The sequence below is a fragment of the Aphelocoma coerulescens genome, chromosome 10 (assembly GCF_041296385.1).
Source record: "Aphelocoma coerulescens isolate FSJ_1873_10779 chromosome 10, UR_Acoe_1.0, whole genome shotgun sequence".
NCBI classification, from domain to species: Eukaryota; Metazoa; Chordata; class Aves; order Passeriformes; family Corvidae; genus Aphelocoma; species Aphelocoma coerulescens.
In genome coordinates, this window is record NC_091024.1 from 15300445 (window position 1) to 15326841 (window position 26397).

Sequence of the window (26397 nt, forward strand, 5' to 3'; positions counted from 1 at the left end):
TTAAATCAGTATACAGAACATGGGGAGGGAGAAGATTGGGGAGGGGGGCAAGAAGTTTTTATTTTTCTCTGAAATTCTTGTTTTGCAGTTTCTGTTGAGAGCACTTCTTTGATGGTCTCTGGGGCTATTGATATCCCAGACCGTAGCTACTCCTCTGAAGATCTTTGTTCGCTGGAAGTTCAAGGATCTCTCCACTCTGCAGATCTTTCTCCTTACTGCATAACCCCCAAGGGGGCTGCAGACCTGAGCTGCAGTGCCCTGGATTGCCACACTCACTGCAGGTTTCACAGAACTCGCTCAGAGGGCTTTCCTGATGAGGGTGACAGTTCCCACAGCCCAGCCTCTACAGACAGGTCTCAAGGACAGGAAAAGAACTGTACCCATGGCAGGCCCTTGGACTGTTCCTCAGGGAATTACAGCCCCTCAGAAAGAGAACCGCAGAGTTCTGCTCAAGAGAGCAGTGCCACGCCGCCTTTGAAGCAAAAGAAAACCTGCTGTGTGGACTTTAGCCAGCCTCCTGCCCCTTTCCAGACCCCTCCCTATTTTGGGCCTGCAAATACTTCATCGTGTGCAAGTGGCCACGAGGCTGCTGCCCAGCAGCAGCACATTGCAAAACACCCAGCCTCAAACATCGTCCGATCCAGCAGTGCCCCTGTGTCCTGTTCATCTGCCACTGAAGGTAGGTGTGGGACCGCAGGGCAGCAAATGTGGAGCAAATTAGTAGTATTTATTTATGCAGCAATTGGTGCTGCTGGAAATTATATGCAATATTCCAAAGAGGGTTGTCTTAGGTGTGAAGGCTTTAGCTCCATGCATATTTTCTAAATTTGAAAATTTTTAAGAATGGAAATGGGAAAATTGACAGAGTGAAATTAATTTTGGCTTTTCTGTATTTCACCATTTTTTCTGCACTGCTCAGAGAACCATGTGTTGAGTAGCTGTTTCCACCTCTCTATTACTGTTCTACTGAGAGGCTAAACTAAGAAGTGCAATGGTAGCTGGGGTTTATTTAGGAAAGTAATACTGGAGCTGTCATGCTTGTCATACAGCAGGTTGTGTTTCCTCAAGGTGACACTGACATTGACAGTATTGGGGCATGTCAGAGGCAGTCACTGTGACTAGTGGCAACTTGGGGTATATGGTGAAAAGGTTTGAAGAACAAAGAAATGAACATGAGGCACATGACAAGATGATAAATTAAAAGGAAAGCTTTTGGCTGCTGTGGATAAGTGTCTTCTGCTATGAATCTCCTTTCAGAAAAGTAGGGAAGACAAGAGAAGATGAACAGTGTATCTTCATAAAAATCTGCTTGTTAGTGAAAAAGAAAGGGTTGACTTAGTAGAGAATAATAGCGGGAATGTCGAACTGTCTAAATCACTTGAAAAGGGAGGTTTTACAAAAGGATCTAAGCTGTTCAGAGAGATTCAGAAGTGGCTGGAGAAGTGCCACCTGGAGAAGTGGCTTGAAAGTAAAGATTAAAAGCTTTTTAAGATGTTGTGGATTGTGCTGCTACAAGATCTGTTCACTGGGCTTTCAAAGGGATCTAGAGGAAGAATCATGTGACTAGCTCAGCAAAAAGAGACAAAATATTGAAATAACTGGTTTCATTTAGGATGATGTTTTGGTTCTATTACACTTCTTGCATCTTTATAAATTTCAGAGACTTCATACCTAGCTCGATAATTGAATGTCTTTTACCTTTAGAAATATAGCTTCTGGGCCAGGAAAAGTGAATCTTTAATCTAGAAGTCTGCATTTATTTTATGACATTTACTCTGCTAGGACATACGTGCTATGAAGCTGCCATGCAGAGAGTAAGTAGGAATTTCTGAATCCTTTCTGCTGTGTGAAAGACAAGAACAACAGCCCTTTCTCTTCTGGATCAGGCTCTGCAACTTTCCAGAACTGTGCTCCATATGCTCCCTGAGCGGTGTTTGCTATGGGCAGCCATATCCACGTGTTCCAGCTCTGGACACCTGGTGGAACGGATGCTCTGACCTCTTTTTTAATGTCCCAAGTACATCCATCATCTCTTCTGGAAAAGTGGCACTGTGGGACATGAGTTGGACGTTACTGACACGTAACTGGGCTTAGCAAAGATGGAGTAAAGAGGCAGAGAAGGTTCTAGAGATACTGATACACAGTGGGGGAGAGGGGGAGCAAGAGCTGTGACTTGGAGGGGCTGGGTGCTGACCTACTTTGCCGTTTTTTGCTGCCTACAGAAGACACTTCATAATGAAATCCTTAAGGGAAGGATTGAGTTGAGTCTCTAGTTGAGCCTAGATCAATTTCTTCATGCATATGTTTGGCAAACTAGTTTGCAGAATTTTACTCTGTGGAGATTTACATTGCATCCCCTTCCTCTGCTTCTTGTTGAACCTGATTTGAAAATCATACGTAGGTTAGAAGCAGCCCAATTCTAGTAACACGTTCTGGCTGTTTGTAGCAGCCCTGAGGCATATTTTTCCTAAGCTGTGACAAACAGCTGAAGTTCTTTACAGTCTTTGTAACATTAAAAAGGCATTTGAACTGGATTTTTCATGACTGGCTGTTGATATTCACTGCAGAATTTTCAAATATATCTACAGAGCTGAATAATAGGTAAAGATAAAGGTAACCAACTGAGCTCCCTCAACCAACACACAAGAAAAGTCCTTTGGGTTTTTTTCAGTAACATACACCTACTTTTTAAAAATTGTCTTTGAGGAAAAGAACTGGTCAAGTGGACTTGACTATATGAAAGACAGAGCTGTAACTACATATTGTTAATACTAATAACTGTGGATTTTGGAGAGCTCAGACTGGAGGAGCTTTAGCCATGTTCACAAAAGGAAAAATACGGTGGTCAGATTGTAGCTGGGGCTTTGGTTTGTCTTAAGACACTGTTTTTCAACTTTAAGAAAAAAATTACTAATTTATCTTCTGACTCACCTCCCTATACAAGCCAATGTGAAGAGATTAGAAGCACAGCCTTGACATTTACTGTGTAGATTTTTGTGAAATGGGTTTTGAATGTTACTGTGATTGCACTGCCCATAGTTTGGAACATAAATTATTTGGCATGGGGATGTTCCATATGTGCAACAGGATAGTGACACAACAGCAATGAGATCTGAAAGGCCAATAAAACACAATTCATTTGCTTCAAGCACATCTTGACCTGATGGGGTCTATATGGTATAGTCAAATAATTCTCCCATTAAACCTTTAATGCTGAAATAGAACTTTTTTGTTTTGAAATACCTGTCATTCCTAGTGGAGAAATTATAAATGAAGGTTCACTTTAATAGGTGCCTTTATAGTCACTGTGTACTGTCCAAACAACATAAAAATGTGGGTTCACATACTGCTGTCAGACATAGTTCCCTCCTAAAAAGAATTACTTAAACTTAATAGTTTGCACATTTTTTCTGTCTTTTCCCTGTAAAGTTTATCATGGCAAAGGCGGAAAAAATCAACTCCTAGCACAGATGTTCATTACAATAAACTTAATTTATAGTCAGCTATGATAGAATATGTGGCTATATCAGTTAAGTGCCAGAGTGATTATTGTAGTGTTTGTGTTCCAGATAATTCAGGGTCATGTCCAGTGGTGTAGCTTTGACTTGCTGCAAGTACATTAAACAGTTTAGTAATGGATGGGAAGACAGAACCTCTGAAGTGTCTCCTCTTAATAACCATGCCATTATTCATGTGCTGCAGTACTTAAGCATAGTAGAGCAAATTAAAGACAGAATAGAAGCTGTCTCTCTTAGTTTCTTGCAGATTTTCTATGTTTGTAGCATCTTACATTTGTTTCCTTCATTTAATTATTCACTCTACCAGAGAGGATTATGCCAGCTTTTCATTATAAACTGTCCCTGGAGATATGTAAGAAAACCTCTCCTAAGCTACCTAGAAGTTCAAAACCATTTTCAGTCTTGGAAATGAATGCAAACAACCAAATGTGAAGGTTTATTCCATCTTGTCACAAATGAAAAAGACTGCAGTAGTAGTTACTGTACAGTGTGATCTCATCATCATTGATCCTTGTGCTGGAATCCCAGAAACTGTCATTAGATGGCAGCTGTGTCCAAAGCTGTTTGTAGATGCTTCATAACCACTTGTTATTGATTGGCTGCCCAGGTACCACCGTGCTCACCTACCCATTAATTTAAACAGTGGTATATTACATTTGTACTGAAAATAATGAGAATATATTAAAGAAAGGAGGTAGAAGTATTAAATAAAATGCTGGTTTTGTAGAAATGAGAGGGATTAATCTTTCTTGGTTTTCCCATTTTCTAATATAAACTCTGTCCACCTGTACTAGTTTGAAAATAAACCAGTGAGAGGCACCAAGTCAGAATAACAATTTAATGGAAATTAAAGAAAAGGAAAAGAAAGTAAAAGAAAACACTGACAGAGCCAAGATACAACCTGAATCCCTATTAGGCAGGGTAGTGGTAGCAGTCTGGTGGAATGGTGGCTGCAATCCTCTGAAGTGGTGATCCTGTAGTAGAAGGGGTCTGCTCTTCCTCAGAAAGTCCAGCGGTGGCTGTGTAGCTCCTGTCCTCTGGAAATCCAGTGGAGCCCGTCCCTTTGATGCTCAGAGTCCCAGTTATATCCATGATGGGATGCTTGGTTCCTCCCTCTGGGTGGAGCATCTCACAATGAGGTAATGAGTCATGAGGCCAGGTGTTGATTAGGCTCGTTAACAGAAGATAGTCCGGAGGGAGTTATCTCTGAGTCATGCAGCAGGACAATGATGGGCCATTAACAGAAAGATAGTCTGGGGGGAGGAGGCAAGGAAAACACTGCCCCACCTGATTTCAACAGCTCATGAGGATGGTAATAGAATACACCTCAACCCAGGACATTATCCACCCCTTATTCTATTACCATCTACATCATCCCAAATCAATACCTTCTTAAACTCTAAACACACATACATATATATATATATATACAATGAAACCCTACACACCGTTCTCACCTAAGATTAGGTCTCCCTGTGGTACACAACGGGTTTCCCCATCTTTTTGCATTACCCACCAAGTGCAACCAGGTCCTTGAGCAAAGACAATCCCACGGATGGGTTTGCCTTTGCCTGAGGTGGGATTAATCCAAACAGTCTTTCCTAAAATACCTCTCAGGTGTACCACAGGGACTCTATCTCCATCCACTGTGTGCAAGGGTTCAGACTCGGCAGGACCAGCTCGATTGATGGACCCTCGGGTATTGACCATCCAGGTAGCCTTCGCTAAGTTCGCTTCCCAATTTTTGAAGGTTCCCCCACCAAGTGCCTTTAGGGTGGTTTTAAGTAGTCCATTGCAGCGTTCAACTTTTCCGGCAGCTGGTGCATGATAAGGAATGTGATATATCCATTCGATACCGTGTTCTCTGGCCCAGGTGTTGATGAGGCTGTTCTTAAAATGAGTCCCGTTGTCTGACTCGATCCTGTCCGGGGTGCCATGTCTCCACAGGACTTGCTTTTCCAGGCCCAAGATGGTGTTCCGGGCTGTAGCATGAGGCACAGGGTAGGTCTCCAGCCATCCAGTGGTTGCTTCAACCATGGTCAACACGTAGCGCTTGCCTTGGCGAGTTTGGGGAAGGGTGATGTAATCAACTTGCCAGGCTTCCCCATACCTGTACTTTGACCATCGTCCACCGTACCACAGAGGCTTCACCCGCTTGGCCTGTTTGATTGCAGCACAGGTCTCACAACTGTGGATGACCTGTGAGATGCTGTCCATGGTAAGGTCCACCCCTCGGTCACGGGCCCATTGGTATGTTGCATCTCTCCCCTGATGACCAGAGGCATCATGGGCCCAACGAGCTAGGAATAATTCTCCCTTGTGCTGCCAGTCCAGATCCACCTGTGATACTTTCACCTTGGCAGCTCGGTCCACCTGCTCGTTGTTGCGATGTTCTTCATTAGCCCGACTCTTGGGTACGTGCGCATCCACGTGTCGAACCTTCACGGTCAGCTTCTCTACTCGGGCGGCGATGTCCTGCCAAATCTCAGCGGCCCAGATGGGTTTCCCTCTGCGCTGCCAGTTGGCTTTTCTCCAGCGAACCAGCCATCCCCACAGAGCGTTAGCTACCATCCACGAGTCGGTGTAGAGATAAAGCCTTGGCCACTTCTCTCGTTCAGCAATATCCAAAGCCAGCTGGACGGCTTTAAGCTCTGCAACCTGACTCGATCCACCTTGTCCCTCGGTAGCTTGTGCAACTTGCCGTGTGGGGCTCCATACTGCAGCTTTCCACTTCCTGTTAGTGCCTACAATTCGGCAGGAACCATCAGTGAAGAGGGCATAACGTCTTTCAGTCTCCGGTAGCTCATTATATGGTGGGGCTTCCTCAGCACGAGTCACTTGCTCTTCCTCTTCTTCAGAAGATAATCCAAAAGTCTCACCTTCAGGCCAGTTTGTTATAATTTCCAGAATCCCAGGGCGATTCGGGTTTCCAATACGGGCACGCTGTGTGATGAGAGCAATCCATTTGCTCCATGTGGTGTCGGTGGCGTGATGCATGGCAGGAACCTTTCCCTTGAACATCCACCCCAGCACTGGTAGTCGGGGTGCCAGGAGGAGTTGTGCCTCTGTGCCGATTACCTCTGAGGCAGCTTGGACTCCTTCATAGGCGGCCAAGATTTCCTTCTCTGTGGGAGTGTAGTTAGCTTCAGATCCTCTGTAGCTTCGGCTCCAGAATCCCAGTGGTCGGCCACGAGTCTCACCAGGCACCTTCTGCCAGAGGCTCCAGGACAGACCATGGCTCCCGGCTGCAGAGTAGAGCACATTCTTCACCTCTGGTCCTGTCCTGACTGGGCCAAGGGCTACCGCATGAGCGATTTCCTGTTTGATCTGGGCGAAGGCTTGCTGCTGTTCAGGGCCCCAGTGGAAATCGTTCTTCTTGCGGGTAACCAGGTAGAGAGGGCTCACAATCTGGCTGTACTCAGGAATGTGCATTCTCCAAAAACCTATGGCGCCTAGGAAAGCTTGTGTTTCCTTCTTACTGGTCGGTGGAGACATCGCAGTGATCTTGTTGACGACCTCGGTGGGAATCTGACGTCGTCCATCTTGCCACTTTACTCCCAGGAACTGGATCTCTTGGGCAGGTCCCTTGACTTTGCTCCTTTTGATGGCAAAGCCAGCTTCCAGGAGAATCTGGATGATTTTCTCTCCTTTCTCAAATACTTCCTTTGCTGTGTTTCCCCACACGATGATGTCGTCGATGTATTGCAGATGTTCTGGGGCCTCACCCTTTTCCAGTGCAGTCTGGATCAGTCCATGGCAAATGGTGGGACTGTGCTTCCACCCCTGGGGCAGTCGGTTCCAGGTGTATTGCACACCCCTCCAAGTGAAAGCAAACTGGGGCCTGCATTCTGCTGCCAAAGGAATGGAGAAGAAGGCGTTGGCAATGTCAATAGTGGAGTACCACTTCGCTGCTTTGGACTCCAGCTCGTACTGAAGTTCCAACATGTCTGGCACAGCAGCGCTCAATGGTGGTGTGACTTCATTCAGGCCACGGTAATCCACTGTCAGTCTCCATTCCCCGTTGGACTTACGCACTGGCCATATAGGGCTGTTGAAAGGTGAATGGGCCTTGCTGACCACCCCTTGGCTCTCCAGTTTACGAATCATCTCATGGACAGGAACCACAGAGTCTCTGTCGGTGCGGTATTGCCGACGGTGTACTGTTGCTGTGGCGATTGGTACCTGTTGTTCTTCAACTCTTAGCAGTCCCACGGCAGATGGGTCATCTGAGAGGCCAGGCAATGTACTCAGTTGTCTGATATCTTCTGTCTCCACAGCAGCTATCCCAAAAGCCCAACGATGTCCTTTTGGGTCCTTGAAATATCCATTTCTGAGATAGTCTATGCCGAGAATGCACGGGGCCTCCGGGCCAGTCACGATGGGGTGTTTCTGCCACTCGTTCCCAGTTAAACTCACTTCAGCTTCCAGTACAGTCAGCTGCTGGGATCCTCCTGTCACCCCACAAATAGAAATGGGTTCTGCTCCCACATACCTTGATGGCATCAGAGTACATTGAGCGCCTGTGTCAACCAAAGCCGTGTATTTTTGTGGGTCAGCTGTGCCAGGCCATCGGACCCACACAGTCCAAAAGACCCGATTATCCCTTTCCTCTACCTGGCTAGAGGCAGGGCCCCTCTATTCCTGGTTCTGGTGCATGTTGCTCCCTTCCGGTGAGTATGTTCCTGAGGTCCCTTCAAGAGGATCAGTCATACTATCATTCTGGTACCGTCTGGAGTTCTGTGTGCGAGAGACCGGAGCAATGTTGACTCTAGATGCGCTTCTTGTGGTAGTTGTCCCTCTTTTTAGTTCCCGTACCCTGGCTGCTAAGGAGGAGGTGGGTTTTCCATGCCACTTACTCATGTCTTCTCCATGTTCCTGAAGGAAAAACCAGAGATTACCTCGTGGCGTGTATCCTCTCTCCCTGGTTGGGGGGCGCCGGCTCCTAATGGCAGAGACTCTTGTTGGTTCTGGCGAGATGTGATAAATCTCTTCCTTAAGCTCCTTTTTCAATTTCTGATGGCCTTCTTCAACCAAGCTCCGGACTTGCTCAGCCAAAAGACTTGTTTCCACGGATGAGACATGGGTGCGAAATGGGGCTGTGACAGTGTCCTCGTAAATCCTCAGCTTGTTCACCAAGACGCCCACCCTGTCCTCGCCTTCCCTCCATTGCAGCGTTGCCAGGTAACGGGAGTATATCTCTGGTCCAAGGCGTGCGAACCTCAACCACATCTGTGATGTGCACTGGACACCATCTGGGCTCTTAGGAAATCTCTCATCTTCTGAGAAAATGATCTCCAGCACAGCCAATTCCCTCAGGCACCGGATACCTTGTTCCATTGTGCTCCATTTTCCTTGGTGTACCTGGAGGTCTTCTTTACAAAGGTACCTGTCCCTGACACTTGTAAGCAGTCGCCGCCAGAGGCTGAGGGTTTCTTGGGTTCTCCCGATCCCCTGGTCAATGACCACATCCCGGGACAGAGATCCCAGTTGCCTGGCCTCACTTCCGTCTAGAATAGTGTCATTGGCTGCAGCGTCCCAGATGCGGAGCAGCCAGGTCAGGATGGACTCATTCGTCTGGCGGGTGAATTCCCTCCGCAGGTCACGCAGCTCACCCAGGGATAGTGACCGAGTGATGATCTCTGGCTCTGCCTCTTCTGCTGGGTGCGAAGGTCCTGCTGCATCCTCGTCAGTCACTATGCGGACTGACTTGCTTTTTGATTTCTTCTTCTGCACGGGGGCAACTGCAATCGGTTTGGGCTGTTCTGGTTCAGTGATGGTTTGCGTGGGGATGCTGACAGTGCTTTTGGTTCCTTTCTCCTCTGTGTCAGTCTGCGTAGACATGGGCGCTGTTGTCTTGCGTCTGGCTTCTTTCTCCTCTGTGTCAGTCTGCGTAGACATGGATGCTGTCGTTTTGCATTTGGTTTCTTTCTCCTCTGTGCCAGTCTGCGTAGAGATGGACACTGTTGCTTTGCGTTTGGTTCCTTTTTCCTTTGTGTCAGTCTGCGTAGACATGGACGCTGTTGTTTTGCATTTGGTTTCTTTCTTCTCTGCGACAGTCTGTGCAGACATGGTGTTTGTTGCTCTGCTCTTCTTCCCTCCCTCATCCTGAGGATGCTGTGCCATAGCTCTGATTCTGAGCATGGTGTACATGGTGCAGGCTGTACAGAGAAGACAAAGCAGAACTGACAGCAAGTTTATGCTATCTTTGACATCCAGAGGGAGTTCAATATTTTCAAAAACTGCTGTGCCTGGCCTGAAAGGCTGGAAGAAACCACTCTCTACTCCTCCCACCAGGGGCTGGGTGCGATTGTTGAGGAGATCCCAGAAATAGGAGCCCAGACTAGGACAGCCAAACAAAATTGAGTATATTTTCCGAATGGCATTCATCGCCTCGCAGGTTATTATGCTATAGACATAATAAACCATTAAAGCAATTCTCATACCATTCCCTGGTTTTAACAGGAGTAATACTACAGGCAGGTAGTTCCCCATGTGAGGAAAGATATAGAGAGCAAGATACAGTACCCATGCAGACAAGCTGAGCACCATGGTGAATACAAAATTGTAATTCTGACTTTCTCTCAGAGCAGGCCCCACGTTGGGCGCCAAATTATGTACTAGTTTGAAAATAAACCAGTGAGAGGCACCAAGTCAGAATAACAATTTAATGGAAATTAAAGAAAAGGAAAAGAAAGTAAAAGAAAACACTGACAGAGCCAAGATACAACCTGAATCCCTATTAGGCAGGGTAGTGGTAGCAGTCTGGTGGAATGGTGGCTGCAATCCTCTGAAGTGGTGATCCTGTAGTAGAAGGGGTCTGCTCTTCCTCAGAAAGTCCAGCGGTGGCTGTGTAGCTCCTGTCCTCTGGAAATCCAGTGGAGCCCGTCCCTTTGATGCTCAGAGTCCCAGTTATATCCATGATGGGATGCTTGGTTCCTCCCTCTGGGTGGAGCATCTCACAATGAGGTAATGAGTCATGAGGCCAGGTGTTGATTAGGCTCGTTAACAGAAGATAGTCCGGAGGGAGTTATCTCTGAGTCATGCAGCAGGACAATGATGGGCCATTAACAGAAAGATAGTCTGGGGGGAGGAGGCAAGGAAAACACTGCCCCACCTGATTTCAACAGCTCATGAGGATGGTAATAGAATACACCTCAACCCAGGACACCACCCAGGAAGGTCTGAAGTATGCCTCTGTAGGGAGCTTCCCATAGCTTCAACACTTAGGCCTGAAATATTTAGGAGTACAGAGGAAACCATAAAACAGGAGCTCTGTCTTCCTATTTGAATCTGTGTAACAACTCATAGGACATTTCTGGGTGTAGTAGCTTCTCTTTATGAATGGACTTCTTGAAAGCAATATTTCTTCTGAGTAGTTTCATTCTGTAAAGGAGATAATAAAAGGTTCCAGTGTATTTTTCCTTGCTTTGGGCAGAGGACAGCAGGAGTTGACTTTGCTCTTTCTGTCTGCCTTTGGTTAAAGGTGATAATTGTGCCTGGAATCCTGTGTGCAGCCAGTGCCAAGATGCAGGATTATTTCCAGCTACAGAAGAAACAGGTGAGAATTGGTTTTCTAAAGCAGGAGATGGGTTTCCTTTTCTTTTAAAAATAATGAAAAGCTTCTGATAGAGAAAAGAGCTTTAAAAAATCTGGGGCAGAAAAGTCAGTTAACAGCATATATGTATGGTATACAATGCTGATGGAACCTGCCTTGCATGAAAATAAGTGCTGTGAATTAGGTCCTCTGGTTTAGATCAGCATTTTTGCTTTCTCTGTGTTTCTTGCTAATCTCTTTTGCATATAATTTCCAAGGCCTAGAAATAGGCAGAACTTTAGTCTTAAATTTGGGGGGAGGGGCTGGGCCTAAAACTTTACAAGTTACATGTAATATAGAGTAGTTTCTTATCATTAATGTCAGCTGAAGTCCTTGAAGGTGGAGGTAACAAAAATGTCTGCTTTGTGAAGTATTTTAATGACCCACCCACTCATTCTCAAGGCAGTCCTCCTTGGTCATGGGAAAGTCTTACTCCTAACCCTGGTTAAAATTACCCATTCTGTAGTGTTTCCTTGACTCCATGTTTTTGCTGCTCATCAAACAAAACAGACATTTTATGACAAAGTTAAACTTTGTGACAATATTTGTTTTGCCTTTCTTTTCACTTTTTCTTTTTTAAAACTATTAAAGATATTCTTCCCCCCTTTTTTTAGTTCCTGTTTCTGGTTCTCATACGGCTGCCTCTGCTTGCCAGCATTCTTTGAGCAGTTTCCTACCAATTGGAAAACAGAGGGATACAAGGAAAATTGATCTGCACCTAAAGCCAAATGCTTTTCACACAGTCTCAAAAGAGCGGCCACACTCCTTAGTGGACCTCAAGGCCTATAAAGACACTAAAATTTTAGTGGCAAAATTTTTGGAACATTCAAACTGTAATCTCCCTCCAGAAGTACGTCACGTAGTGAACAGCATACGGTCAGTCATTAAATCTGATGAGAGACACATGGAAGAAGCCATCTTCAGTGCCAATATCATTGACCAGGTAGGCCACTGATGTTCTAAAGATGTGTCCAGTGTCCATAGACAAATACCTTATTTAAATGTTTTTACAGTTTAAGTTCTTCAGACAATTCCTACCGAAGTTCTTTTATAGTAACATGGCTTTAGTAAGAAGTAATTTGTATTTATTGGGCAGCAGTGCATTTTACAATGCAGTTCAGACCCAAAGCGGCTGTGCCTTCCACCAGGTGCCTGGTCCTGAGCCCTGAGCAGCTGGAAGGACAGAAGCAGGAGGGCTTCTGGAGGGTTGCACCTCCTTTGGAAGAGTTTCAGTGTTAAACAGCTTAAATGAAATACTATTCAGAGACTGAACCTTTTAAATGAGAACTTTTCTTACCCTTTTTTCCCCATTTTTTCCTTCTCCACTCCTGCCTTTTTTCCCAGGTAATTACGAGTTCCCAGCAGAATGTGAACAGCTGCAGAAAGCGGCTGCAGGAAGATCTGCACCTGCAGAGCTGTGGTGCTCTGAGCTCCCCCGCTGCCCTCGTGCGCCGGCCCCGGCTCGGCCGCGGTTTGGAGCGGGAGAGGCCGCACAGTTTAATCGGAGTGTGCCGGGAGACCATCCTTTGAGAATATTCACAGGTATGTCATTCCAGCAGAGACAGTTATGGAAGAAACCAGGACTGGGAGAAATACAAGTAGTGGATGACTTTAAAAGGAAAAAGTGTCTTCCTTTGGAATTCCACTTTTTTCCCCACAGCAGGATGAGAACACCTGTTTTTCTGAATGTAAATTTCAGCCTTGATTTTTGCAAAATTTTCATTGATTTATTAGTTAAGTCATAGCAAATGTTTTCCCAACCAGAAATGCGTTTATTTCACTGTACTTACAGAAATGCTACTGATGCTGCCCAGCATTTCTTGAAAACCATTGCAAACCCACCAGAGACTGGCTGTACAACTTAAAAGTTGTATTTATTTAATGTACCTCAAAGTGTTTTAACTATAATCAGTGTTTTAATAAAAAGTATTTCTGGACTTTGCCTTTTCAACAGCTGATTTGGATACAAACATAAAGGTGATTTTTACACATATACAGTGCTGCTTCTAATCCATTCTTCCAGTGTCTTTTATTCCAGACTAACTGATCTGTCCAATTAAAACTGCTCACCCCTCCCAATCCTGCCCTTTCAGACTCCACTACTGGCTGCAGTGTGGTTCCTTCCTGCTTTGTTCTGAATGCTCATGAGTTCATTCCTGCAGTAGTGTGAGCTACCAAGAACTGATGTTAAAGTTCTCTGCAGTGTGTGACCAAAAGATGCATTGGAACACGACTGAAAATCTGCATTTCCAAAAAGCGTCTTTCACAAACTTTTTACCAACACCAACTGACAGGAAGTTAGAGGATTTTTTTATCTAGCAGAACCTTGAATGTTTTCAAAAAGAATTGTTACTCCAATTCGTAGTTTTGACAATTTTATTACTAAAACATGTTATTGTGGTTCTGCTGTGTTTATGATATATTTAACATTGATCTTAAAAAAATCAAAAAGTAAATATTGACACTGATTTCATTACCAGCATAAACACAGGTCTGCCAGCAACATCTTCCAGTGCAAGCTTCATCCTGGCTCTCTCAGAGGAAACTGGAAAGGCCTTAAACAGAAGGTTCTCATAAAGAACCTACCACAGGTTGATGTTTCGGGGTTTTAAATTTTTGCAGCAGTGCTTGTCAGTAGCCTTAGTTTCCATTTGAGGTTTAATCATATACTGGTTTCATTTGTGTCACTCTGAGCTGGGCAGACATCCTGTGAAAAGGTCACAAAGGAACGTAGCTGAAGATGGGTAGTTTAAGTTTTACAGAATCATCCATTTTTTAATGTATTTTAATTAGAGCATGCTTCTGTATTGATGTGGAGTTACAGTGACATCCAGTGGCAACAAGGTATGCTGATTGAAAGCTTCTACTCTAAAGATCATAATGATACACAAATTCCTAATTCAAGAGAATATTTCCTTCTAAAAAAATAATCTGTGACCTTTGCAACTGCACTTAGATGAAGAATTAAATGATTTTCTACTTGGAAATTTTTACTATGTAAAGTTACACAACAAACAAAATAAGCAAGCTTTCTTTCTTATTTCAGATTTATTAGTGATAGGTTAATTCTTTCCTAAGGTCAGTTGCATGCAACACACTACTCCTTGAAGTACAGGCATCTAAAGCTCTTTAGTTACTGCATGGTAAGGCTTCTTAAGTCACAGTGTATTTTCTTCAAGGCCTTGGCCAAAAGAAAAAAATTAGACAAAGGTACACCAGTTAACATTTATCTCATAAGGAATACAACTTTACTACTAGGCTTTTTATCTACACACACTCTAATACTGCTGATGGTGCTAGGATATTTGTCAAAACAATTTACATTCAGAACACATTGCCTTAGGAATAAGAATGCTTTATAAAAGACAGAAACAGGTAAGCATGGCTTTCCCATTTTGAGCTAATATGAACAAAAAGGTAATATGCAAAAATTAAAGAAAAAAAACCCCAGCCCAACACATACATCACACAACCTGTGCAATAAGTTATTCATGAAATAACTCTGTTAAATCATAAAAATCACAAGCATTAAAAATAAATATGTATCTAAATAAATATTTTGATTTTAATCTTGTGGCAATTATTCTTTATTTAGCATATGAAACACTTGTTACATGTTTATGTTCACACCTTGCCAAACAGGTTACACTTGTCATAACAATATCAAGTACTACAGTGGTTTTCTTTACAGTAGAATCTAAAAGTTTGAACTGCACACATTCCTTTCCACTGAAATACCATCGATTCAGCACCAGTTTTTAAATTATGCAAAGTCGTCAGTATTGGACCACTTTATGGGACTGGGATTTTTTTTTTTAACTTGAGGCAGCCAGAACTTTCTCTAATTGCTTCTCTTTGCCATTTCCTGCAGTCTCATTCATCAAATATTCACATTCACTGTGTTATCAAACAAGACAGACATACATCACTCCACATAAAGGTTACAAATAAATATGTTTTAAGTTCTATGAGAAAAGAGTTTAGAAGATGTTCAAAATACTTAAATGTTTACAAAGATTTTTGTCAGTGATTATTGTCCTTGACCATCCTTCTCAACACTTTCTGTCAAAGAAATAGAAAGGAAGGAGAGAAAAGGCAGAGACACCTGTCTGTTCCTTGTTCTGGGGTCCTCAGGTCAGCTTCCGAGCCTTTCATTCATACAAAATACAAAATTCTTTTCAGCTGTGACAGCTTCAGCTTGGATGGAAGATGTTAGATGTAGAGGGGGGTCTCTTGACCTGTTAGAAGCCTGAACATGGCAGCTGGCATAGTCTTCATGTGAATCTGTCAATTGATTACACAGAAATTAATAGAGCTAGTACTAGTTTAAAATAATCCATAAGGCCCCATCTGTCTCTCCCTGTGGTCAAAGTGCATTTTTTTGTCCTGGCTTCCTTAGATGTGTTACTAGAGTTTCTCGGTCAAAGTTCTCTAGTTTTAAGATGTTGGTTTGCTGTCTTTGCTTTTTTTCATGTTGGTTGGGGTTTTTTGTTTGTTTTTCTTTTGTTTTTTAATTATTTATTAATGACAATTACATCATGTGACATCATATAGTTTTAAAAGCCACTTAAAACACTTGCTATTTTACACCCTACTCCAATTACAGAAAAATTTACAGATATTAAATAAGAAGTAGCACAAACCTCTCTGCAAATTCATTCTGCTGTTCTGGTATTAACTGAACTTAGATTTGTATTCTGTCTTCCTTCCCTGTGGGAATATCATTTCATATGTATTTTCACCTAATTACAGTATGATCCTCTGAACGCAAAGCTTGGACTCTATCACCTGATATTTAAATGCCAATCAGGAGTTCAGTGGAATAGTTTCTCTCATGGCTACTGTACTTAAATTCCTTCATCACAGAGGACTGGGCCTCCAGTCCCCAGTGCCAGAGGGATTTTACAGACTAACAGGGTCCAAGGCTCAGGTAACCAGGGTTCCACCATAACTGTATTTACAGCTCTAAGTACCTATTGGACAACACAAGAGGAAGGAAGGGAAACTTTAATAACTGATAACACAGACCCTTACCAGCTGCCTTGGTATCTTCTCTTCATGCTTGTAAAGAAAAGTTTCATGCTGTATTCCTATGTTATGTGAGAAGTTACGTAGCAAAGAGAGACCATAAAGGCATGGGGGGCTACTGGAATCTACAGCTTTGCTCCTGACAAACTGCACATACTCTATTACAGTTTTTCAAGTATCATTTTCCAGAAAATGTCTTTGATTTTTGTCAAAGGAACTAGTGGGAGATTTGGCCAGGGTTCTGTGTTAGACTACCATTAAATTCAGGAAGGATTTTGAAAAACTGGAGGATCTTGCTTATTTATTGCTGATTTCTCTAGAAGTACTGGAGGTGTCTTAACTTATTCCCAAGGTAAGTTGGAAATTAAATTATTAAAATGTATATCAATTTGCATCTCTCAGACCTTTGAATAGTAATTCATTTCTATGGCAGATGCTGTGGTGATAAGCTAAGAGACATTTCACAGCCAACATGCCTGAGTGATTTGTTCCTTTAATCACCTGGTTTAATTCAGACAGTAGGTTGAAGGTACAGAATTATGCCAGGAACTCTTGCAAATGAATGTGAAAATGCAGTGAATGTACATCATTAATTGTTAAAAAAAATTCTGTTAATTGCTTCTTATTAGTGCCAAACTCAGTTTACTGAAGTGGTAGTTTTAATGCTGTGTTGACACTCTTTTCAACTGAAACATACATTTTTTCAAGTATTTTACTTCCTTGATAAAGACTGTTTCCTTACCTCTCCCACTGAATTAGACAATGCTTGTACTATCTTCTCATGAGCAGTAGCCACGACGCTCTGCCCGTTGATCTCGATAATCCGATGCCCTACTCTTACCCCTCCCCTCTCCGCTATTCCACCTCGCATCAAGCTGCAAATCTGCCAAGAGAAAACAAAATTTAGTGAAGTTTAGAAATATCATAATGTAGCACTTACTGGGATTTTATGTGTAATAATGAGTGGTGACACTGTAAGGATTCAAGAAGATGCTTGTTGAAAGTATTAATGAGTTTTTAAATGGTGGTTTAGTGGTTTGTTAGGGTTTTTTTCTGAGATTTCTGCCTATTACAATTTTCATTTTCAGTCTCCAACTGGGAACATAAAAATATCTATCACAGTGACACAGTAGTAGCCACCATGCAAAAGTAGAGATGGGGGAAGAGAGAAGTTTTATCTACTGTTGGAACACAACTTCTTTCCTGTGCCCTTGCAGAAGGGAAGTGGGCTTGCTCTCCAGGGTCACAGCTTTCCTCCACGTTGTTCAGTGCTGCTGGCCACAGGGAGCTCAGGATGAAGAAGGCAAGTTAGGCAACTCTTCTTTAACTGGCAGCTAAGCTTCCAGTAAAGAACTAGGCACAAGTTTTGAATATTATTACCTCTACAATAGGGTAATAACTCTACAAGAAGAACTACATTCAGCAGACATAGTCCCAGCAGACATCGCTACCTAAAGTATTCTGAGATTGCAACATGCGTAGAGTCCAGGCAGCAAGAGAGATTTCAATCCAGTGTGGGGAATTTAAAAGAATGTTTCCTCCTTAGCAACAGTATCTGTGCTGCAACAGGATCCTCCCTGGCAGATTGGACAGCTGTGCATTAGATAGAAATTTTTGGTAAATTGTTTCAAAAGACTAAGCCCATGCATCACATAAGGCAGATAATGTATAGCTCAAATCTGGAACCAAGTAGAGTTTAGCAGTGCTGGGATTTACCTTTTGTTTATCAGAAAAATCTGTTCTTGGAGGAAAACAAATGAGTGCTGGAGCATCGGATAATGGCTGTTTCTACAGTTACTGTGAATGGATAGAATGATATGCCAAGAATCATTATTTGCTGCAATCTGGTCATTTGCTCAGAGCTAAATACAAGTATAATAAGATGTGGCTTGTGTCCCAGCGTGTTTGATATCTAATTCAGAAGCACAGTATGTGGGGAGATGGCCAGTCTGGAATGCATTGAAAGTAAAACATTGTCTGTGGTTGCCTGAAATCTTTTCCTGTATGGCACTAGCAGCTACCTTTAAACTCCTCTCCACAAATAATATTGCTATAAGAAAAGAAATCCCTTCTCACTTGAGGTTCAGGCTGTTTGATATGAGGAGTGAGAATATATAGTTATTCTTTGTTTATAAAAGGCCTTTATCAGCCTTCATAAAAAGAACCAAAAACAACACACTCCTCCTGCAGTGAGATTTATCTTCTACCATGCACTCTCCAGTGGCTGAGTGCTACCTACTGTGGTCCTTAAAGTATTTCTGATGGGCTTCAATGGAAAGAGGCACTATCACTTCACAGAATTGTGTCTTGAATTTTAGTCACGTACAATACATTGTTTTGCAGGTAGTCTACCTTCTAATCATACAGCTGACCAGATAAGTTGTACTACACAGATCTCTTTCACAGAAAGCTCAGTTCAACTCACTGTTAGAATCAGTTTGCTCCTTGCTCTTGGGGAGCAGTAATCAGAAAGGACAAAAAGCAACATGTACCAAAAGAAACCCTGTAAATATATTTTTCATGGTGTAAAGGAAAATAGACAGTACAGCCAGCTGAAGTAAAAGCTTTTGGAGCGAATGGAAATGTGATCCCTCACCCACCAGCATAAAGGAAAAGATAATGGCTTGCATATCTATCCAGAGTAGGTTTCATTGTTTGGCTCTCAATGCACTTTTAGCACTTCTAATACCATCAGTGAGTTTCGTCTTTCTAACAGCCCCAGAAACAGAAAGTGGTCTTTTCATTCAGGAATCTCTCTCCAGGGAAGGCAGGCAGCTTCCTTTTTGTGAGCATTAAGTGTTTTAATGAGGTAAAAAGAGAAGCAGACATAGAGGATTCGTGGCTCTGCCCAACTCCCAGACCCCGGTAAGCCAGAGGCAGAGCACACAGAGAAAAAAATATTCTGCACTTAGAGCACACATTTTGTGGGTCCTGTGTTTGCAAGGGCTGCCTCAAAGCAGCCTTAAGAGTTTTGTCTCCAGCCAGTGGAGCTATGGCAGATGAGGCTAGCAAGTGTAAGCTGAGCAGTACCTCTAAATAAATATGATTTTATTCCGCCAGGACTCTTTAACCTATTGTATTTGTTGAACATGGCAACAGCTGTAATATTATTAGATAAAGCAAGACAGATCCGCTTCTTGTAAGCAAGGGTCTGTATTCTATTGACTCTGTAAAGTGAAGGGGAAAAAAAGAAAAAAAAAAAAGTGTAAACCACACTGGTTCAATCCACTCAGCTGTGACAGGTTTGCAGTGTCTCAGACATGCTGCAGCACATCAGATGTGAAACTTCAGTAGCATCACAATCAGTTTTGTTGGAACTGTCCATCGAGTAGCAAAGCATTAAGGATAAAATAGTACCAGACAAACTGTTTATTCTGTGTAAATGCCTTAATCATAACCTATTAAAACCAGATTTCTGCACATCTAACTTTTATATTATGCTTTTGAAACCCTGTAAATTTTTTCCCAGTTTAAATGACAATAAAAGACAGGGAAGAAAGAATTAAATATTCTGTAAAGCTTTACTGTATTTTTAGATTGCTTGTGCTAAGCTAGGGACAGGGTAGATAGACTTCTCAGAGAAAGCACTTGAGATCTAGACTGAGAAGTGGTGCTTTATCAGCAGTAAAAATACAACTGGTAATACATGGATTTTTTCATAATCTAGAAAACAATAATGTGATATATAAGGACCACTTGTATTTAAATAACATCATTTTAAAAGAACTGTAGCACAATGACTTTGAGAAGGTGGCTGATAGGTCACCTAATGCTCACCTCCCCATCACACAACATTCATACTTGTTACATACATATGCACAACATCCCTTTTTTTCACCTGCAGCAGTGCAGTGTCTGCATGTGCCTGATACCCTGTGCAGACAAACCCCAGCTCAGACAGTGCTTCTGTGTGGCCAGGTTGTTTATGGGCTATTCCCTACTATATAATGGCTGTACATCCTGCACCGATGAGATAGGCAGGGTGAAAAGGAACCACTGCAAAGCTGCTATCAGGATGCACAAAGTCCCAGCTGCACAGATAATGAGATAATGGCCTACCAGAAAGAGACATTTAATTGTATCTGTCTTGACAAGCCATTTATTTCTTTGCTGTGCTAATGCTGAGCCAACAAAGAACAACAATATTGTTTCTGGATCCTATCATAATTTGTAACAATTGCTGGCAATTACAAAACTACTTTTAAAGAGTACAGTGTCAAACTACCAGAGAAACATAGTTTGCAGTCATATTTTCAAATGTTGAGTGAGAGTTTTTCAGAAGAAGGGATTTTACAGGCCCAGAGGTTTGTCTCCATAGCAGCCTAACAAAAGATGTTAATCTCTGCTTTTTGTTCGCTGGCTTTCATATTCAAACAGACTTTTCATAAATGAAATGCATTGCAAGGCTTTTTTTTTTCCTATATGAAAAGGATTTTTATGCTGAATTTGGTGAACTTTTTATTTGATGTCATATGAATGTTGCTCATGTAACTGGAAGGAATGATGATCTGCCAGTGTGGTGACAAATGGCCAGTAGATGGAGGGAGCACACTGTGACAGAAATAACCAGAGCCTGCAGAATTCATTAAACGGAGGCTCCAGTCATGTAGGAGATGATTAGCTGGGACAAGACAAATTGTCACACAGACTCCCTGTCCATGTGATGCTCCTAATCCACCTTGGCCTGATTCTTTTCCCCAGCCCTGATCCCATCCCCACCAAAGCTGTGAATGGGCTCCTGAAGACTTGATAATCACACCCCAGTGATGCTTATAGGTCCTTAAATTGTGTTCCCTTCTTTTGATCATAGAACCAGTGGAACATACGAGATTTACAACGGTGAGCAATTAGGAAAGAGATCAGTGCCTCAAACAGGGTGCCCTCTGTGAGATCAGGTAAAACCAGATGCTGGGATAGGGATCACTTTGGAGTGCATCCAGCTGGACCAGGGCCTGCAGCAGTGTCCTTTACACCACGTGTCATCTTAGGTAGGGACTAAGTTAAATTTTGGTAGAGTAGTAACTGAGAGATGGCCAGGAGAGCTGAACAGCCACTCCTGAGCCATCTGTTTGCTGACGTGCAGGAAGACCCATGAACCACATCCTACAGTTACCTGCTACTCTTCCAAGGATGGCAAACAGAAATCTGGCAACTTCAATCGATGCATTTCACAAAACGGGACAGAACCCACAGTCCTTTGTGATGTGGTTTTCTGTGTGAGCAGCCTGATTATTTTTTTTTCCTAGACTGGAGGAAGAGGAAATGGTGATGGTCCTGCACTACAGCCAGTCTCTAATGCTAGTGTCAGCCCCCAGAAAGGCCAGTGGCTACCTGAGCTAGTTGTGTGGGAGTTTGCTTTGGAAAGGTGTCAGAGAACGGCTTGGGAAGGAAGAACTGCAAGAGGAGGACCCTGAGCTGCCTGGGGTAAGTGTTCCCTGCCACATTTGTTCTTCTCTTTGCTGCTGTTACTACAGGGAAGCTGCAGCACACAGAGAAGGGGTACCTGGGCCAAAACCTATACAATTTCTTTGTACTGAGAAGTTTAGTTTTTATAAGAGTTTAGTTTTAATAAGAGGAGTTCACAATTATATTCCCTTGCCTACTACCATATGATCCACATAAATTATGCACAGCAGAAGAAAAAAGTCTTCGTGAGCATGTCATGAAATTTTAAAAAGAGAAACAGAATCAGATCTAAGATTAAAGTGTTGTAGAAACCTTTTTCAGCATAACTTTTCCTTGGAACTCTGGCACAAATGATGGCTTTACATGAATTAGCTGATCAGGCTATTGAACCAAATAATCTGGGCTATAAATCTTGTTGCTGTATTATGTAGGAAAATCCCTCAATAATTTCTCCCAGTGTCATCCATTTGCATTATATTACTCAGAGACTATAAGGTTTTAGTAAACAGTAGAAAAAGTGAAGTCATGCAAGATTCTTTCAGTACTTCCATATGTTTTTTGCAAAAGAAAAAACAAAAAGTAAAGGGAAAAACCCCCAAACAATGAACACAGAAACTTACAATTCCATTCTGTACACTGAAGCCCAGCTGGTATTTCAAGTCTGGCCGTTTTATGAGGACAGTAGTAACAGGAGGACAGCTGACAATGTTCAGTTTGACTTGTGTCTGATTCTTGAGTCCCTGTAAGATATTCCAGAAGTCAATATTTCTGAAATGAATCTTACTGTGCCCTCATCTGTGATATCCTAATTGCAAGAGTGTTAAGCAGAGATCAGAGAAAGAACCGTAAGAGTTAACAAAGTTTGTTGTTAACTTAGAGATACATTTCTCTTATTTATTTCCCAAGATATTTGGCTCAAGAAAACATTAAAATTTTGCCTTTAATTACTAAAGAAATTTAAATAAATCTTTCAATAAAAAACCAAAACTGACTACTGCTTGCCCTTTTCCAGCATCTGGCTAATTAAGCTCCTGCTTCTGCTGCTCTTCGTAAATCTGCACAGACATCAGATTTAGTCTCCATGACTAAAGATAATGCATTCTGAGATTCCATCGTGTCTGCAGAATCTTCATCTACTCACTCGATCTGTCCTGCAGTCTACCAGCCTCCATCCATTTTATCTGCGTGGAGCCCAAAAATACATAGGAGATTTTAATCCTCATATTTTATTCTGGAGGCTGTGAGGAAGCCTGAAACTTTGAAGATAGCTGAGTAACTTAATTTAGGCAAGTTTTTCAGACCTGACCTCATTTGTTAGAGCCCAGTAATAAAGCTGTAGTTATGTTCTCCAGCCCTAAATTTCTGTGCATTATCACTCCTGAATCTCTAATTCTGCTTTTTGTTAATGACAGATTACTGGGGTTTTTTTGCAGTGATATGAAAAATTGTATCAGCTGGAAATCTACAGGACCACTTGTCAGAAGATTACATCTCTGTTCGCTTACAATCTACAGCATAGAGTTGTAAGTTTGGGGTACCTTTATGATCCCTTGGCATGTTGCAAGAGGTAGACCAACTAAACTGGTACCATTAATGGACATAATTTGGTCTCCAATGCTTAGTTTTCCTGAACGGGCTGCAGGGCCTCCATTCATCATGTTGGCCAGGATAACGGTGGGTAGAATGGATCCCCATCCAGATTCCACAATCACTACCCCAAGAATTTCTCCCTTCTGTTTTTCTAGCTGGAGCTGCAATTAAAAAGGAAAAACATTTTTTTTGCTTTGATTCATCTGACTTTGAGCTTGAGTATCTCAGTTGTTCCTGAATAACACCTATAAATCACAAACCAAATTCTATTCTTTGCCCTTAGGTAGTAGCATGACTTCCGTGTTAACTGTGTAACACACAGCTGTTTGTTTTCAGGGGCATCCTCCACTTGTTTGGTGAAGCTCATAGAGGTCTAATAAGCAAAACACTAACACATGGTTAACTCTGTAGAACATGGTGGAACTGAATGCCAAGGGAATGAATGCTAAGGAAGTTTCTGTCTGTGGAACCTGGCAGCCAGAGGGGGAGGCTCTAACGTTTTGTAGCTAAGGCAGTGCCTGCAACACAGGCTTTTGTTCAGCTCCACTCCTGCTATTACTGCTCAGGTTGTCTCTGGATCTTAGAGCTTGTCTGTCCTTCTTTTCAGGCAAGGATCTCTTGATGATTATTAACATTATTATTATTAATATTGTTAATTATTGACTATACCCGTGCCTAGCATGTTAATGTAAGATCCCTGATGTAACATAAATGATGCCTTCTCCTGAACTGTCGATAACCACAGCACAGCTAGCACCTACAGAAGTGGAGCAAGAGTTTAAGTAGAAAACGTGCTCTTGAAGCAAATACATTTGCTTCAAGAAATTTACTTTCTTTCAAATGTGAAGATTATTTTCTTTGAAATGTGGAAGGACAGGGAACACTGATGGCCAGCTGACTTCTGCTGAGGTTATCTATTGCAGAATGCCACAACTCTGTCAGCTCTTTCTGCATCAGTGCTTTGGTGAAACATAAAATCACCTTACACTGTGTACTGTGAATTGCACAGAGCTTATCTATGTCAGATGTAAATGTACTTTATTCCTGTTCTGATCAATGGAAACAGAAAGACCCTGAACATGAAAACAAGAAATCCTAATAACCCATAAAGCTGGTTTTAATACACAGGGCTGACGAAGGACACATCTTGAAATTGTAACATCATCCTTATAAGTGCCAAAAGATATTTCTGAGAACTACATTGCTCTGAAAAAAATAGATCAATCTGAAATGAAAATCCAAAACTAGTTTACCTCTTTGCAGTTTTCTGAATTGGAGAAGTGTATGAGATCATCATTGTACATCTCTTGAGTATTGATGATGTCACTGTATTCTTTCTGACTCAGATCCTCTGGGTTAATTCCATTGGCTCTTAAAAACTCTTGGTAAGCCACACTGAAAGCCTGACCAATAGACTGAGCTATGAGCTGTGCCTAGAATGTAGAACAAAGCATAGCTCAGAGAATGGACAGATGAACAGTTTACCAATGAAACCACAAGAAACCAGGAGAGAGATTGGATTTTAAGACAGAATCAAAATAAGGATCATGCAAAGTTTCTGCATTAGCATGGAAATAAAGTCACTTTAAAGTCTGTTGTACAGAAAGAACCCATTACATCCAAAATCAAATTGCAAACTGCATTAAAATACCCTGCTGCTCTCCTCCCCTCAGTACATTTCAGCAGCAAGCAGCCATATGCTGCTCATGTACCCATTCCAATAAACACTGGAGAGTCCTGGCTTCGGACCAACATGGAACAGAGCTGATGGGAAAGAGTGCCACGAGCTCTGCTTCTGAACACAGTCTGTCTGTAGGGGTGAGGAGAGAAGGGATGCTCTGCTTGCACAGGCCTTCACAGACGTGCACTGATGGTTTTGGTTGTAGTGTCACCTGCTGCTTCTCCATCCTGGCTTCCCAGGACTGAAAACACTGCTTCAACACAGCCATCTGCTCCCCTATTACTGCCATGATGCCTGTCCCACATTCCCAGCAAACCAGTAACACCCCTGCTTACCCACTGCACATCTAGGACAGCTATTCCCATTAACACCTCGACTAGCAATGTCAGGGATCGTTTCAGTAATGCAGCTAGAGCCATGATTAAAGCTTGCTGATGTTGAGAACAGTCTTTCAAAACCCCCTATTTTTCTTAAATTTTGGAGCACTTACCTGCACATTCCACTAGATGGCAAGGGAACACAGAGAGATCAGTAAAAGGAACTTGTCCACTTTTTCTACACGTGAATTATTTTTTCCCTGTTTGAGTTTACTGCAGCTCACAGGAGAATGCCATGCTGAGGTTTGTATATTTGTGGGTCATCATTTGTGGGGTCATCGGAGCATATGAGTAAATGCTGATGATATGAGAAGATAACTGCACCTTACATTCCCTAAAAATATTACTAATCAAACCTGTATTCTGGAAATGCAACACACCTTCTTAGACAGTCAGTACATTTTAAATGCATTTCGAATGCATGGATTTTTCTGGATATTATAAATCTGTATCTTCTTACAATCTATTGATCAAGTGTTTTCTTTGATGCTAAAAGGTTGTTTCCTTAATTTCATTTGTTCTGCAGTACACAAAAGCACCAATCTGCTTGACATAAAAATTACTTTAGAAAATTAAGGAGATAAGTAGGCTAGCTAGTCTCAAATTGTTTTTTCATATTTTAAAGCATGTTTTCAAGTCTTACCTCTATACCAAGAGGTTTGTACAGAATCACAGAATATGCTGATCCCCTTAGGATCAAATCCAACTCCTGGCTCTGCAGGACATCCCCAAAATTCCACCCTGTGCCTGAGAGCATTGTCTGAATGCTTCTTGAACTGGGTCAGGCTTGGTGCTGTGGCCACTGCCTTGAGTAGTATGGCAGTAGTACAGAAGTCACTCAGGGCATTTTCATGTCATTCCATTATTAAAGTTTTATCACCAGTCCTTACAGGATCCTTCTGATCTCCATTGCCACTGCTTTCTCTGTAGTTCATCCTCTGCTTTTGCCTTCATTCTACATTCTTAAAACAAACATCTCCAGATGTCACACTCTATTCTATTGCTGCCAGTAACAGCCAGTTCTCACATCTTAATTTCATCTCTGTCTCTGAGGTCTTGTGAATGTTTATGAAAGTCTCCATCATTATGCACAGCTTAGAGATAATTAAGTTGCTTGAAAAGGTCACCCAAGCAAAGCTGTGACAGAGCTGAGCTTACTCAGTCTCGGAACAACCCCAGTCTAGCACTCTAACCTTTAGACAA

At 42.3% G+C, this 26397-nt stretch overlaps 2 protein-coding genes across 7 annotated transcripts in view; one reads left to right on the forward strand and one right to left on the reverse strand.

Annotated features, from left to right (window-relative positions):
- ENTREP2 (endosomal transmembrane epsin interactor 2) overlaps window positions 1-13043 on the forward strand; it is a 96427-nt gene extending 83384 nt beyond the window's left edge. Inside the window, exons 9-12 of the mRNA XM_069026232.1 lie at window positions 89-679; window positions 11002-11076; window positions 11727-12055; window positions 12457-13043. Coding sequence (XP_068882333.1) covers window positions 89-679; window positions 11002-11076; window positions 11727-12055; window positions 12457-12642 — 1181 coding nt within the window. The 3' untranslated portion in view covers window positions 12643-13043. The remainder of the gene's footprint in view (window positions 1-88; window positions 680-11001; window positions 11077-11726; window positions 12056-12456) is intronic.
- Window positions 13044-13799: 756 nt separating this feature from the next.
- APBA2 (amyloid beta precursor protein binding family A member 2) overlaps window positions 13800-26397 on the reverse strand; it is a 45394-nt gene continuing 32796 nt past the window's right edge. For 4 of the 6 annotated variants that reach the window (XM_069026229.1, XM_069026227.1, XM_069026231.1 and 1 more), the window contains 5 exons: window positions 24390-24569; window positions 23085-23297; window positions 22167-22286; window positions 16883-17023; window positions 14694-15396 (listed from right to left, as the gene is read on the reverse strand). In XM_069026229.1, the coding sequence (XP_068882330.1) occupies window positions 15325-15396; window positions 16883-17023; window positions 22167-22286; window positions 23085-23297; window positions 24390-24569 (726 nt within the window). In that variant the 3' untranslated portion in view covers window positions 14694-15324. Of the gene's footprint in view, window positions 13820-14693; window positions 15397-16882; window positions 17024-19706; window positions 21388-22166; window positions 22287-23084; window positions 23298-24389; window positions 24570-26397 lie in introns of those variants that run through there. The other 2 variants (XR_011154292.1, XM_069026230.1) reach the window with 2 other exon arrangements.